General features: G+C 34.4%; 1 protein-coding gene across 1 annotated transcript in view; it reads left to right on the top strand.

The window, feature by feature from the left end:
- Positions 1–16,794, top strand: part of robo3 (roundabout 3) — a 63,202-nt gene that overhangs the window by 22,888 nt on the left and 23,520 nt on the right. Inside the window, exon 2 of the mRNA XM_070638474.1 lies at positions 11,834–12,021. Coding sequence (XP_070494575.1) covers positions 11,834–12,021 — 188 coding nt within the window. The remainder of the gene's footprint in view (positions 1–11,833; positions 12,022–16,794) is intronic.

The following is a 16,794-nucleotide window of genomic DNA, read 5'->3' as shown; positions in this document are numbered from 1 at the left end:
CGCTATTGAGTGACTTTTATACAGTCTAATGACAATTTCCCCTTCTTTTTCATTCATCTCAAATGACTCTTTTCACATTCTTGTGCCAGAAATATAAGAAGTTCAAGACATGAAGTGAAATTATTACTTTTTGCTCTCTTTCTTTTTTTTATTATTGTTGTCGGTTCCATGGTGATATCACATAGAATCATAAAAAAGTTTACATTTGAAATCATTGTCTACGGCATTGTTCCGGGAGGTTTTTCTTTCACTTAATATTTGGGGAAGTTTTGGTAGGAATGAAGTTTTGGCTCAACAGTCGATTTGTCGGTTGGTGGATTTTGGAATGGAACTAAAAGGCATAAAGGGAATTTTCGGGGGATTAGTTTTTGGAGTTTTAAGTGCGAGGAAATTAAAGGGAATTTTTGGTGAAGCATATGGTTGATTTTTGAGCTGTAGAATCAAGTGATGGTGGATATAGATTGAATATTGAGGATTTAAGGCATATTACTGGTATGTTTGTAGATTTGTTGGAAACTTAATTTAGGTTGGAAGCTGACAAGTCTTTAAAATTTGGAAATTAGATTTGAGGATACTTATGGCAACGATAAATGCATGTAGACTAGCTAATAGATAGCTTCTAACTGACTTTTAACGGTTTTGGCTACTATGGCGATGTAAATGCTAGGATTCAATTCCTAAAAGCATCGATTAATGCACGGATGCAACCGTAATTTGTACTCTAATTTAACGAGTCTGTCTCAATCGGCACAAGTTCTCCTTGGCAGCCAAATGGCGGTCACATTGCAGTTTATATGAAAATTGTCAATCAACGTCATATGGCAGTCACTTGGCTTCCATTAACTTTTAATGCCGATCTGGTGTTACATCAATTAAGCTTCAAAATGTCAATTCAATTATTATTCAGCATAATATCCTAACAGATTGAAGCTTGATTGAAGCTGAACCATCCAAAGCTCACAGCACTTTCCAAACATCCAACATCCTGAAAATTCACAATACCAAATGCGTTTCCACCCACCATCATCTCCAATTACATCTCAAACTCACTTCCTATTTCTATTTGATTTCATTTCTTGTTGTTTCCTTTCTTCTTTCTCCTTTTTGTCAGCCTATTATTGCGCATATGTAACATAATCTTTATACTCCTATACTTTTACAATCTTATATTATATATGAAACTGTTTGCTATAATTTGTGCTGTTGTTGTTGTTGCGAGGGACTTTTTTTTTATTAGGTTTGATATGGCACAAGTTTTTTTGATTATTACTTCCGTACCCTTTCAGAAATATAAGAACAGATGAAAAGTTTGATGTGAAATTTTATCTTTTCAAAAATAACTTTTTATGATTCACTGAAGTTCTTTAAATGATGTTGATTTATTTACTGACATATGGCTGAATTTTATTATTATTTTATCATTTTATTGCCATTGTTCTTAACCATTGTTGTTGTTGTTTTGACGTTTAGTGGAGAAATTAAAGCTGAATTTCCGCCCAAAGGCAATAAACTGAGAAAAACAATCGATGTTGATTCTTATTTTTGGTTGAGTGAAGGGGTTCTGGAGTTAGAACTTGATAATGGGTATTTCCATCTGGCATTTTGAGTTGATGGTATGAATAATTTATGGGTGAGGTGGATTTTTTGGGTTGAATTTGGAGTTGAAGGAGGTTTTGGCTTAGTTTTTGGGAAGTTTTTGATGGAATTTGAGATACTGATCAGGATTTCTAAGGATATAGACTCAAATATACGCACAACGTGTTCTCTAGAGCCCTGTACGTCGCCGTTTTGACGACAGGATGCGAACTTGCTCTAGCGACACAGTAACAGCTGATTTTGATCGATTGTTATGGCTGAAATTGCCGTTCAGCAGCTGAAAGGACACTGAGCAATGATTTTATGCTCAATTCATGAATTTCAGTTAAATTGCAGCCCTACAGACAACACGTTCAATCTAAAAAGTCAAAAATATGGCGTAAAGACAGATTTATGACTGCTTGGTGCCAATTACTATAGATTCTGTCTTCATACAGTCCTAAAGCTGACCTAGTTCAACTACATTCTCCCTTCTGCTTCCCTAACCCTCCCAAAAATTCAATTTTAAAGCACTAACATTTTAAAGCATCAATTCCGCATCAATATTTATGCAAACAACAGACAGAAATTACCATACATATTTGTATCCCAAAACAACACCTCACAATCAATCGATCTAAAAGCTCAATGTCAATCAAATATTTTGATAGGAACATGAAATTGTTTCAAATATTTTTGTGTTTCTCAAATTACTTCCGAAATTTGTCAATCAAGCCTATAAATAACTTTTATTTTTGTTTTCACAAATTTCACTTAATTGAACTTCAATGTGGAACACAAAAGTTTTTATGTGAGGCCATTGCAGACTAAAATCAATTTTCAGTTTTTTTGTGCTCTCTCTCGACTGATTGTCTGAAAAAAGAATCGCATCAAAAATTTAAAAGCTAGCAATTTTCTATCATATTCACGTCAAAATCAATTTCCTGAAATTATAGTCGTGAATGGGGAAATCCATCAAAATTTACGAAAGGTAGAATTGGAGTTTATGTGTGTATTTTTATAGCTGTCTGGCTATTTGAATTATTGGAAGAAGAATTTAAGGTTGAATAGAGCTCAGGGATGTTGAACTTTTGTCTGCTTTGTAGACTTTTGCTGAGGTAGCGTCTATAATGTTTTTAGTGATATATTGACATTGGAGCAGTATGCAGAAGTAAAGTTCAGGAAGAGTAAGAAGTAAGAATCAAGGATTGATGGTTGATCGATTTTCTGGAGGCTGAGCATTGAGTCAGTTCAGCAAATACTATTGAGCAACTTGATTCGCAAGGAACACAGCTGTGAAAGGCGAATAATGTGGTTCTAGGCCGGTGTGACTTTGACATAGGACCAGATATCACTGAATCTGTGGGGTGACTCTGTTGTCCGACCAGATTTCATTGAATTCGAAGCTTGACTCTAGAGTAGGTCCGGATTTAGCGTGACTCTGTCTTGAAGTTAATTTCTGTGAAATTCAAAGAATCAAGCTGTCCTAAAGCCACATTTTGTACCTAATGTGCCTCAAAAGTTGAAAATTCAGTAGTATTTATAAGTAAAGTATCCATCCCTATACAGAATCGATCCATTTTGGCTCCAAAACTAGTTTAGAACATAATCTTCCCTCACTTCCTCTCCAACATCTTCTAATTACAAATTCTAAACTCGAAAATGTCTTCTAATCTCTTTCTAATTGACCACAGCATGCTTAACTCTCACTGAAACTTCCACAAAATGTCTACGTATCAAAGATAATTACAGATTCTCATCCACACCATAAGTTCCATACATAGCTAATGTCATTTGTATCACAAAACTTTCCATTCATGATTCCCATCAGACATGACAGACTATCTAGTCTTTATCGTAAAGAAGCAAGAAAATAAGCAAAAAAATGTATGTATATCCCATAAAAAAGCATCATAAAAGCACCTGAAGCTGGTAATGGGAAAAGTTTTTTTTACGTACTTCCAACGATAAAATCATAAGTTAAGGAAAAATTTTCTTATTATAGTTGGAATTATATAGTCCTTACATTCTCTTGTGTGCAGATTGGTCTCAAAATAGATTTTATAGCTTAATGGTTCACAAGAGATGCTGACTAATGTTCAAGCGCAAAATCATTAAGAATTATGAAGTTGTTTTTAGCATGAAATAAGTAAGGGAATGAATAAGACGAAGAAAAATCTTGTAGATGGAAAATTGCATCGGGAAATGTAATTTTAAATTCATAAGCGAGTTGGAAGTGAGTGATGGGGTGCTGTGGATGGGACGCAGATTAATTTATGTAAGATTTCATTGAAAATAAGCTGTGGATAGGTTTAGTTGCTTAGAAATCTTGAACTGCTCGTGTTCCCGAGTGGCACAACATCGTCTTGGCTAATTTACGTCTTGCCGTCAATATGGCGACGTAGTGGAAGCATAGCAGGGTTGAGTAGACGCTATGGCATCATTACATCACCACTCAAGCCGCAACTGGTTGTTTTTGGCTCATTTTAATGGAGAAAAATGGAATTTGCTCCAATTTGCTGCTCAGGAGTGCTATTTGATAGTGCTGCAACTCAGTTCACCGCATATCCACCCATCACCTTACCTCCCTCCCATTTCAAATCTCTCCTAACTTTCTCATTCAAAACAAATCCCCATCAATTGTCCACAAGACATAAAATCATACAAATTAACCTCTCCCAAGTACATAAATAAGTCCTACATTGACTCATGAAAAATTCATAGCCGACAAGCTTGCAGCCAACTTTGCATAACAGACAAGTTCTAGACAAAAAAAAATTTCTACAATTTTTCCTCATCAGCATTAAAAAAGATTCTCTATAAAAGACATTAAAAATGCATTAAAGTTCGTTGCGCGAACAAAACAAGTCATTTACATCTTGGAATATAAAAAAATTGTAGAAAATATAATAAAATGGAGAACGACCAACAATCATGAAGATGTAGAAACATTTCATTGAATATGAATTCCTTAAATGGTCAATAAATTCTGTTGTTTTGTTGCGCTTGGAGCAATTTTTTTTGTGGATGGAAAGTTTTGTGGAAGCATTGAGGTTTGTGGGTTGACTCGTGGCAGTAAGTCTGTGGGAATTGTGGTGGATGGAAGACATTTTGGAATGGAAATTTTGGTTTGTGGTCATGAAAGCTTGTCTTTAGACTTCCTGGTCAATTTATAAGATTGTGCAAGCAGTTGTCTAGCATAAGAAATGCGCTCAAAACCACCAACCTCTCCACACTCCTCACCACTCCAAAAATAAGCACGAAAATATAAAAAAGAATAATTTGGAAGCATGCAATAAATGACCTCAATTGCTCGCCATTATACGAAAATTTATGAGCAATTTGTTGCATGTTCCTTGCAAGTTTTATAATGCAAATGTCATAAAAATTATTTTTCATGTTGACTTGCTGTAAAGAACAAAAAATAAAAAAAATATAAAGTAAGTAAGTGACAGTTTGAGGACATTTTTCGTTTAACTACTTCCATAATTTTTCATGTCTTTAACATGAGGTGGGTAGGCGGCTGTGCTGGAAACTTTTCCATCATTCCCTCAGCATGGCTGTAATGACGTTAATTAAATGTTGAATGATTAATTAATAATTTTTTTTTTTACGTTGCGAGGCTTAAGCAATTATTTGAAGTGCTTTTAAGATTGATGAGATTTTTTGACAAGCTTTCTTCTTTATTTTTTTGTGTCGGATTATAGGAAAAAGTTTGGCGAGAACAATAAGAACTTTGTTTTTGGAGGTTAAAGGGTAAATTAAGATGAAATTTTGGGAAATTCTAGGTCAATCGATCCAAAATCCGGTACAAAAGTCAAATTGGCCTAGTGCCGGTCTTCTGGAGGTCTCTGATGTGTCACTAGACCGGCTCAAGATGACTCTGGTGCTGAACTTTGGATCGAATCACTGACTTGTGCTCAACTTGTGCTATTTTGGTTGATTCAAAGAATCGAAATGAAATTTATAGTCAGAATTTAAGGTTGTCCTAGCTATTGTAGTAGCTGCATCTAATCCAGCGTTTGCAAACCTCCAAATTTGACTCTTTCACTGGATTCCGGACTCTAAATGCCCAAACAGATGCCTCGTCTGTACTCCAAATGTTCAGAAAGATGCCTCGACTTTTGTCCTGTCTCCTAAAGTCCTGCCATCTCTGATTCCAGCTATATCCCTAGTTGCATTTAAGTTTTCAGCCTGCCAAGCATATGATCCTTACAGATATTGAGCATACTCAACTAAATGAGCGTACTAAATCAATATAATTACTCAATATAGTGAGCATACTCATCTAAATGAGCGTGCCACTTGACTATACTGAGTCAAAAAAATTGCCTAATTTTGCAACCATACTCATAAGCATGCTCCTTGTCTGTTCAGCTAACATAATAAATTCACAACCTCCTTACCTTACCTTCTTATTAGCCTTTCCGTTTTAAGTCGCAATTATTTTTGTAAAAAAATATAGCCAGCTATTAAATGCATTTTATGTCGATGATTATTCAGTAAACAAGCTTGACGACTGATTGAAAAATGACATGAACATTTAATGTATTCATGTTAGTAGCTTGTGACTGTTATTATGTATACAGTTTACATTTTAATGAGGTATATATATGTATGTACATATAAAGCCTAATTGGGCACTCGATGTTATGTTCGAGTTGATCAAAATTGTTAAGCTAACTAGCTCGTAAATATTTGAATATTGGAAGTAAATATTTTTTCAGAATATTCACTGTCTGTGGACTTAGATGGCTGTAATTTCTATGACAATTTCTAAATTGAAAAAATATTTTTTTTAGAAACTCAAAAAGTGAAAATTAATTTTTGACAGAATATTCAAAAAATCCTCATATTTGACATCAAAGAGCTTAATATCCTTAATTCACAAAACGCGAAATTTTTCATCACACAAAAATATTTTCCGCAAATGCCATAAATATAGCATTATCATCATAGTACCGAAAAATATAATCAACATAATTAGTGTCTGAATTTTCATAATTTACCTTCGCCAGAAATATACATGAAATTCCACGAGAATAGCTTTATTTGAAGCTTTAAATGGAAAAATAAATTAAAGTCAATTTTTGCGAGATTTTTCATTTAATTTTCATAATTGTTTTATCGTGATTTTTGTAGCTTGAGGGTCGGTTGAGGTAAAAATGGCATTTGGATGGTATTTGGAAGGAATATTAAGTTGTGTGCTAAAATGTCTCGTAAGGGACGATTCTTGGAAGGCACATGGTGTAGAAAAAGCCATAAATCCGGTCCCAGACAAGTGTGACTCTGGTTTCAAGCTAGGTTTGATGAAATCTTGTCTTAGCTTAGAGTAAAGTTGACAAAGTGTCTGATTTTCGGTCATTTCTGGGCTGTTCGCGTTCCTGGTTTAATAATTAGCATGTCTAAAGCAATGAAGAGCTTAGATCTGTACTAGAAATCCAAACAGTCATCATCAACATCTAGAACTTTGTAATAATTAATTTAGCAGAGCAGACATCTGTTTCTGGCTGAAGCTGGCACTTAGCTGAATATGGCCAATCGATTAATCGATCAAAAGTCAGTCCCAAAGCTGGCATAACTCAGACTTGATGCTGGATTTGATTCAAATCAAATCTAGTATCAAGTCAGAGTCATTCTAGTCTGGTACCGATTTTGAACCGATTAGCCGACCTATGGACCGTCTTCAGATTCTGCGAGACTTAACAATTAACAAAACATTAATTACAGATATATCTTGAAGATTCGAACCTTAATCTTAATATGTTCTAATTTGTAAATCCATCAACCTCTTTTAGGCTAACAAGACCTTCATACCCATTCTAAACTCAATTAAATTCACCACATAATGTCCTTTTGAATAAAAAACTTTACAATAGTTCATCAACTAGGTATAAATTTTAAAATTATCCATTTTTATCCTAAATATCCAAAATTCTCCTCCCAAATCTTCATTAAAAACTAACCACCCAACTTCCTTCTCTTATTTATTTTTATGACTTTTTGAATGTATACAAAAAAAAAACTTTTTCATTGCTTTTTCGTGCATATATTTTCAAAATTAATGACTTTTGCTTTCTTTATTCTTTTCGACGAGCACTTCCACTAATTTTACCACCGAGGAAGGCAAAACATTTGTGTAGGAACCCAAAAAAAAACAAACTACCCTCAAAATTTCTTGTTTGCTTTCATTTCCCCAAAATTTAATATTGATGTCTGGCTTTTAAAAATTCCAATTCCGCTAGCATAACTTTAAACAGATGCTTTTAACCGCTGAATAAAAATAAGTGGGAAATTGGAAATTGGGGATGTGAGATTTTGGGGTTTAAAGCGCATTTGTTGAAGGCTGATTAGATTTTGGAACAAAGGAATCAGCAATGGTGTCAAAATGAAAGCCTAAAGCTCCACATAATGGCATGCCCGGGCAAGACATAGCCACAAAGGCAACCTAACGTCTTGCTGTTAAAGCTGCGACATAGGATCAGCCTAGTGACTGCATTGTGCAATTTTGCATGACTACAATCAAGTGAGTCGAGGTGGCTCGGTGGCGGAATGGTTTAGTACTTCGGTACATAATTATTGCAATACCGATCTAGCGATCATGGGTTCGAGACTCGGCATGGGAAATTTTTCACATGTCCTTTTTCGAATCATATGTAGTGGAAACGCGGCTCACAGCCTCCTTTTGAAGGCTACAGGCAGTAATGTCATCAAAGAAGTGGTTCGGATTCCACTATAAACTGTAGGTCTAGGTTTGAGCGAGAGATCTGGCGAATCCTCCCTCGTTAAACTCCCAATAGCCATGAAACGCATATAAACGCGCAGCTATGGATCCTTAAGGTCTGCAAAGCTAATGTTTATTTTATTTTTTTTTTACAATCAAGTACAGACCAGACCAGCCAACTAAACTTGACTTTTTCACAATTTCCAGCCATTCCAAGCTAAATTTCTACAACTTTAAACTTTAAAAAATTCAAAATAAATTAAAATTCCACCTGAAAAAGATCATATTATGATTATAAAATGCTAACAACACCCGCTCCAATTTAATTGTCTCTTCCTCTTTGTCTATCTCCCCCCTCACAAGAATTACGGCTTTATATTTTAATGGGAAACAATGGAAAAATAAAATTGAACCATTAAAAATTTTCTAAACTGAACAATTTATTTGCTTTAATTATTTTATGATTTTAATTTTTTTTAACTGCTCTGTTTGTTATTGTATCAACATGACTATGTTGTCTGCGATGTAATGGGAGAGGGGATAGGGGATTTGGAGGTAATTTGTAGGGGGATTCGAGTGGTAGGGATGGAAATTTTTAAATAAATTCTTTTAAAGTTTGAAAATTCTAATTAAAAAATTTGAATTTTGAAAATTTAAACAATTTAAAATTTGAAAATTTAAAAAATTTGAGTTTTAAAAATTTAAAAAATTTGAAATTTCAAAAATTTAAAATTTAATAACATGAATTTTATAGATTTAAAATGTTGAATTCTGAAATTTAAAAAATATAAAAATTTGAATTTTGAAATTTAAGTTTCAAACAGTTGAAAATTTGAATTTAGAAAATTTAAAAAATTTAATAATTTGAAATTTGAAAATTAAAATTTTTGAATTTCGAAAACTTTTAAAATTAAAACAATTTCAAATTGCTAAATTTTCAAAATTTTCCTTCGATTCTCAAAAACCCCTAAGTCATCCCATCCATACGCACATTCTATCCAAACAATAAATGAAACTGCCTATAAATGAGACGAAATCGTTTAATGGCACATCGGAGGGGTTGTTTGGTAATAGTATCAACAATAACTAGAGCGTTTCGATGCCTCCCTCGATATTACACACTCATTTGACTCACTTTCTTCCCTCCCCTCACAAAAATATTATTCACGTTCTCTCATACATCTAGTTATAAAGTCAAAAATTATCGTTACTTCCTCTTTTGCATTTAATTTATTCCTTCATATAATAAAAAATCCTATTTTGCATTACAAAAGATTCTGCCGATGTACTTTACCTATAGTGAATGAAAAATATAAAAGTTGATAGCTCTGGGGAGCTCTTAATGCTCTACTTCTTCACTTTTATGACACAGGAAATTCTTATGCTTATTTTTTTGAACTACTCGGCGTGTTAAGTAATCCTATTGTTGAATATTTATTGAGAGCACTTAAAGTTTTGTGATGTTTAGAGGTGTAAAATGATGACGGAAATTGATGACTAAGAATTTTTGATGTTTGATGGATATTGAGGAGGATTTTGGCATTTTTAAAAGGATTTTGAGGTTATGTTGCATCAAAATAATGAAATAGCTTCAATTTTAGGGTTTGGAGCTGATTAAAATGATCAAAAATGAGCAAAAACCAATGAATTTCATATAAATTCAGATATTCCATCCAAATCCCACGCGGAAGTTCAAAAGCATCTTTCATAAAATCACAAAACCTTCATTTCATTCATTTTAATTCACGGTTCTTGTTAAGGAATGAGATAAAAGGAATTTTTGTGCATCATCATTATCCCCATGTTGATTTACAATTTCACGGTAGAAGCTCTCATCGTCACATCTGTGCAGCATCTCCTAGCTGCTTCTTTTTTTCCTCATTTTCTCTGTAAAATATGTTTTTCTTTCCATTATTTTTTTTTTGTTTAGTCACGGAATGTCTCGCATGTGTTTGGGTTGATTTGTGTATGTGTGTAACCTGAAGGCACTTGCTATTATCACAATAAACATGAGAATGTCTCTGTTTAGGAATTTTATGCACATCTGAGGCAGCCCTAGAAACATACACAAGCAATCATCATCCAACTTGCATAATCATTATTGTAGTTGAATAACAGCAGCGGCTGCTTACCTTCATTATAACATTTTCTCGTAAAATGAATATAAAAAAGTTTTTCAAGCTGACATGCGAGACATCCAACAAGACCGCGTAATTTACGGTGAAAAACTAATTAGCGTCTAAAATGTGTTGCAAAGCGAAACAAATTTAATTTTTTAGTGAGAAAAATTTTGTGGAATGAATGAAAATTGTTGCTGCACTTTGGCTTTGGGGTGGAAAAATGGCCTATGAAGTTCAGAGTTGGGGTAATTGAAACTTGATGGCATTCAGCTTTCTTCACTTATGCCAAGCGAAGCCGTTGACAGCTTTTCTTCAAACTTATGCCACGAAGCCGTGTAGCAGTTCTTCAAACTTATGCCAAGCGAAGCTTGGCCTATCGGTACAGCTTAGTTCTTGAAACTTATGCCAAGCGAAGCCCTATCGTTCTTACAAACATGTTCCAAGATTATCAAAATATTAAATTAAGTAATCATTTGACTAAAAAGTTCAAAATTACTTTATAAAAAAAACCGTAGAAAAAAGCCGTGCTGTAGAGAAATCGGTTTGAGTACCTTGATCTTATCGTATAGTTCTACAACTAAAAACGCGCAAAGCTTTGACAAGTGTTAACGGAAGCCGTTGACACTGTGTCAGAAGCCGTTGACAATTGCCGCGAAAAACGTTGACACTTGCCAGTTTAAGCCGTCTCGCATGTGTTTGGGTTGATGACAAGGCACTTGCCGGAAGCCGTTGACACTTGAGGCCCCTAGAAGCCGTCACACTTGCATAATCATTATTGCCAGAAGCCGTTGAAGCTTTTCAAGCTGACAGAAGCCGTTGACACTTAGCGTCTAGAAGCCGTTTTTGTGGAATGAATGAAAATTGTTGCTTGCCAGAAGGTTGACGGCAATCGTTGACACTTGCCAGAAGCCGTTGAAACTTGCCGGAAGCTGTTGACAGTCTCCCAGTGGAAGGTGTCTCAAGCTTATCGGGCGGCCTATGGCTGATGTTGACTGTCGACAGTAAAGGACGAAAATTGGCAGAAAAGACCCTCTTGCCAACTCTGGTTGAAACTTTTTATATCCATTAGAACAGCGTCTGCCATATGCTGTCGAGTGTTAATATTTTTTCCTCTCAGAATCATGAAAATTTGACATTAAATCAGTTAAATAATTAACAAAGTTTGCCTTAAATGCGTTCAGTCACTTCCAATAAAATTATCTCCTTACTTCCATAAGAGTTTCTGTTGCATCGGAACTTCTGTTGCTGTTGTTCTGCTTCATTAAATATTTTATAACAATCTTGTTGTGAGCACTATTGCTGGCCATTATGGCAACAGACCACAACACTTGATTTTCCATCCACTTCCGTCTAATTTAATTGTGGATTTACATTCAAATTTAATTAAATTTTTTTCTCTCATTTTCTCTTATAGCCTTTACATCACCACGAATTGTTGAACATCCAATAGATACCGTTGTACCACGAAATGATCCAGTTACGTTAAATTGTAAATCAGAAGGTTCTCCAAATCCAACAATTTTATGGTATAAGGATGGAATGTTGCTCAAATCATCACAACATCGAAATATTTTACCCATGGGGAATCTCTTTTTTCTTAAGGTAAGCATCTAGATGGGGGGAAGTGAAATATTTTTTTATTATTGATTTTTTTCAACTTCTTCTTTTTGCTGTTGTTTGTGTGAGGATGTTCGAATATTTGTGCAAAATATTTTGTTTGGCTTCGTGAAAAAAAATATTTTGCAGATTTATTTTGACCTATTTTTCAGGAGAAATATGTTGAAAGATATTGTAGATCGATGTGTTAAGGCATGAATGCTGTAAAAAATTGTGTTTTTTTTTGAAGATTTCAGAGTAGAGATAGCTTTAAAATGAGAATCTGGTGTTTTTGAAGACTATGGATTCTAGATTTTGCTATAATTTGAGAATTCGTCCAAATTGAGACATTGGAAATCAATTCTGGAAAGCACATTGTAAAAAAATATCGAAAAATCATATGTTAGGCCAGTCTAACTCTAAATTTGGACTAGATTTGATGAAATCTGAGATCCAGACCCTCGACGGCCTAAGGCTGATATAATAAGTATTTAAGTTATTCTGGCAATTATCGATTTTGAATATCGACATTTTACTGATATATCCAAAGTCTGACTCCGAAGTTGACTAAATGTCAAGTATACACCTTCTTGTGATATCTTCTGTGACAACTAAATACAACAATGCTCACAACCAAGCTCTGTTCCGGGATATATACTTTATACTTACTTACTAGAACCATGCTCCGATTTGGAGCCTAGGTTGCTTCATATTGCTTTCCATCTGACTCTGTTGCAGGCTGTATCACAAAGCTTGAACAAATTAGTTCTTGTTTAGACATATAACTGGCATTCCTTCATTACCGTCCTACGCCACATGTACTTTATAGGACAGATTTAAAGCCTATCCAAACAATCCTGCCTGAATGATGGCAGCTAACAATCAGGTTAACGATGGGAAGACTTTCAACCTCAAGAAGTTCTACGAAGTAAGCAACAGATTGCAAACAGGACTAAGCTATTCGAGATGATAGCTAAAAGAATGAGAATTGTAATGAATTATTAAGATGCTTAGTTTGACACGTAATCACAAATATCCCTCTACTGTACTATGAAGCTTAGCAATGCTAAATTTTCTGATTGTACAGACTGAATAATATTCATTATCTGAAATCTAAAAGATGAAAATTGAAGAACAAATGTTAAGAAATTCTTATAAATTCATGATAAAATCCAAAATTCTTCAAAATTCCTTAAAAAAAATCAATTCATTCCTTCCCCAAAAATCCCAAAACTCCTTTGATTTACAATCAATTGAAAAATATTCAAAAAAACACTTTCATTCCTTCCAAATAACTGTAAAAAAACAATAAAAAGACACGAAGACAACCCCCTCAAACCCCAACAAATCCAACTTCAGCTAATGCTAGAACTAGATCAACAACATAGAGACAAAAGAATAAAAAAATTTAATATCTCAAATGCTTCCTAAATTCCTTTACATATTTTTTTCATCGTCCCTCAATCCTCATTCGTGTATACGTAACAAAAAAATATTTCTCGACGAGATTTTCATGCCAAAGTGGCAGCTTAAACTTTCATTCCCTTTCATTTCGGATTTCTGTCTCTGTATATCCCTCTTTACATGCACAAACATCTACACACACACACAAAATAATAAGAATAAAGAAAATGAGATGAAATTCATCCTGCTGTGTGGCTTGAAGAGGATGGTTAAAATTTATTCCAAACAGTCGTACGTACTGACTATGTATCTCATTTAGGGTAATTTTATCAGATTTTTATTCAATCTTGACTGAGAAATTTAATTATTAGGTGATAAATTCGGGAAAGTCAAGTGTCAAGGAATTGTTTTTAAGCATTAAATTATAAATTATAGAGCCAGGAGGTCACTAATTATGCGTCCTAAATGTTAGATTGATTAAGAAGGAAGATGAATGAATTTGGTTTTAGAAGAATTTGACACCAGAAGGTAGGAGTATAGTCGTGGAGAGGCTTGGAATTAGGGTTCATCCAAAACTGCAGGCCTGCTGCTTAGGACGAGCTAAGGTATTGCCGAACTGCAAGTCTTCGCATCTAAAGTGGTACTTTACTGAATTCTATTCGGAATCAATTCGTCTTCTTCGAGTCAACAGCAACTAAGAACAGCTAAAACTTGAATCACATCGAGTGTTTCCCAGAGTTTCTATCGCATAAACCTTGACAGAAAGTCTTCCGGCATAAAAATGGCCCTAAATCCGGCTCCGTGCCAGTATGACTCTGACCAATCGATGAAATCCGATCACAGACTTGAATCAAATCGGATTTGGATGGATATTCGTCCATTTCTACGTTATGTACCTTCCGGATTATTAATCCAATACATTTCCAACGAAAAAGAATCCAAAAATCACTTTACTTCATATCAATCCCTTACAAATTCAACAAGATCCCTTAAATTAACACCAATTCCTTCCAAAAATCACCCAAATCCCTCACAAGGATCCGATACTACAAGTTAGTACAGTGAAAAAAGAATGCACGAATAAAATTTTCATAACAAGTCCTCTGAGAGGGGATATAAAAAAATATATGAAAAAACTTTTCATCGTCGGAAGACGCAGGAAAGGAGAGAAGAACATAAAAAATATGATTTGAAACTGTGTGAGGAGATTCAACGTTACCAGACCTACTACTGTGATTTCTTCATATAAAAAAAGTATAATTTTTGAATCTCTTTCAAGTGTACCAAAGTGGAATTGGAATGAAGATGAAGTTCAGCAAATTAATTTAATCGGATTGTTCTTAAAAAAAGAATTTCTTTGTGAGGGACGTGTTGTAAGATTTTTAGGGGTTCTAGAAAGGGGCAGGTTAAAGATTTGGAAGTGAGATTGCTGGTTCAAGCAATAAACTGCTACTTTGTGGATTTTTTCATATTCAAGTTGAAGATTTCCATCAATTATCACATTAAAATTAAAAAATTAGCCGGCATGAAAGCTTCTCATTGTCTTCATGTTGCCGTTACGTTGCTGACACGTAGTCGATACAAAGATGTCACAAAGTTGTTATGTAGACGTCACGCAGTCGTTGTATTAAAGCTACATAACGTATCGATATGTTGCTATATCATGTTACAATTAAGTAGCCGCTACGTAGCCGTCACGTAGTCATTATGCAGCCGTCACGTAACCATCACATTGCAGCTACAAGCCGTTACGTAGTCGTCACATAGACTTCACGTAACCGTTGCGTAGTTGTCACATAGATGTTACGTAGCCGTTACGTGGCCGTTACGTAGTTTTCATGTAGCCTTTACGTTGCTGTAACGTATTATCGTCAATATGACGACAAAGCAGTTTTTAATGACTATCATTGTGCTGCTCGGCAATTAATAAGCACAAAAAATCAGCAAACGTGTTAATTTGCAAGAGATGATATCAGCACCATTTGATAGAACAACAAAATCCCCCCAAAAAAGTTCCAACAGCATTAAAACAATCCTCACAGAATCCCTACAAAATAGACAAAAAAAAATTTCAAATTTCTAAAAAAAAGTGAGGGTTGAGCTGATGATTAAATAAATTTATAATTCATATCATGTAGATATTAAAATATTTACATTCACAATTCGGTATGTGTGTGGGCTCTCGATTATGATCCGCAAATTTTTGTGTGTGCTGCTGCACAATTTTATAATAATCCAATATATGAATGTGTACATTGTGTATGGAGATGTAACAACGATTCTAATGAGAGGACTTTATGACCCTCTTATTTTTTAACCATATTATCTCAATTCTATTTCCACATGCTGCTCGTGTACACATATTTTTTTCATTTTTTGGAAACGACACTGCTGAAAAATGCGGATGATGAAAAATTAAATATTTATGCATGAATGCCGGTAACGAACTTAATTTCCCTTTTCTTTCATAAAAATTGATTTATTTTTTTTTATTCCATCGTCATCTCTTACTCAACATTACAGCTATTTCCCTAACAATTTCTGTTGTATAGCTTCTCATACTATTAACATAATTTTTAACAATGCTGTGTGCCATTTCTTCTTCTTTTATTTATTATTGTAATAAACTGGAACTTGTGAGGATTTTGGGTGAATATTTTTGGATGGAATTTAGGTGATTTGAGAGTTTTGGGTATAAATTGTTGACTTATGGACGTTCTAAGCTATTACTTACTACTCTTACAAAACAATTCTCGAGAGGCACATTGACACATTTTTCACAGTAAAATGAATAAAAAGTAGTCGTCACGGTGCCATCAAGGCCACTTGGCGCATTACCGTTAATTCCGCGACGCAGCTTCACATGGCGTTTGTGAAGGATTTCTAAGTAACAAGCTAAAAGCCCTGATGGCACACTGACGGCTGATTTTGACTCAGTGTTATGGCAAAAAGTAAGATTTTCCGTGTTTTGTCGCTCGGATTTACTCGAAAATTCCTGGAAATATTAAGGAATTTTGTCCAAAAATGGTGGTTTTGTACCCAAAGACATCCCTTAGCTGCTCTCAAAATAGAAATTTGCCCAAAAATACCCAAAATATCATCTCAAAATCCTCACAAGGACTAAACAACATTCAACTCAATTTTAGTTCTGTTGACAGCAAATGAGCGCGAAAAAAATATTATGGATATATTATGATGATTTCCCTAACCTTAAGGGACTAGACACAATATAATGAAGGAGATATTTTGTTGAAGTTTTTTCTTTTTTATTACACGACTTTTTATTATTGCTGCGTTTATATCCATGAAATATTACGAAAATTAAAAAGGAAAGTATGAATAAAGAGAGAGTAGGAAAATCGATGGTTTTTCGTG

This window comes from Chironomus tepperi, unplaced genomic scaffold (genome assembly GCF_022539635.2).
Source record: "Chironomus tepperi strain 1889 unplaced genomic scaffold, CSIRO-AGI_Ctep_v1 contig_174, whole genome shotgun sequence".
Lineage (NCBI taxonomy): Eukaryota > Metazoa > Arthropoda > Insecta > Diptera > Chironomidae > Chironomus > Chironomus tepperi.
Note: the sequence above shows the minus strand (reverse complement) of the source record. Positions and strands in the feature narration are given on the sequence as shown.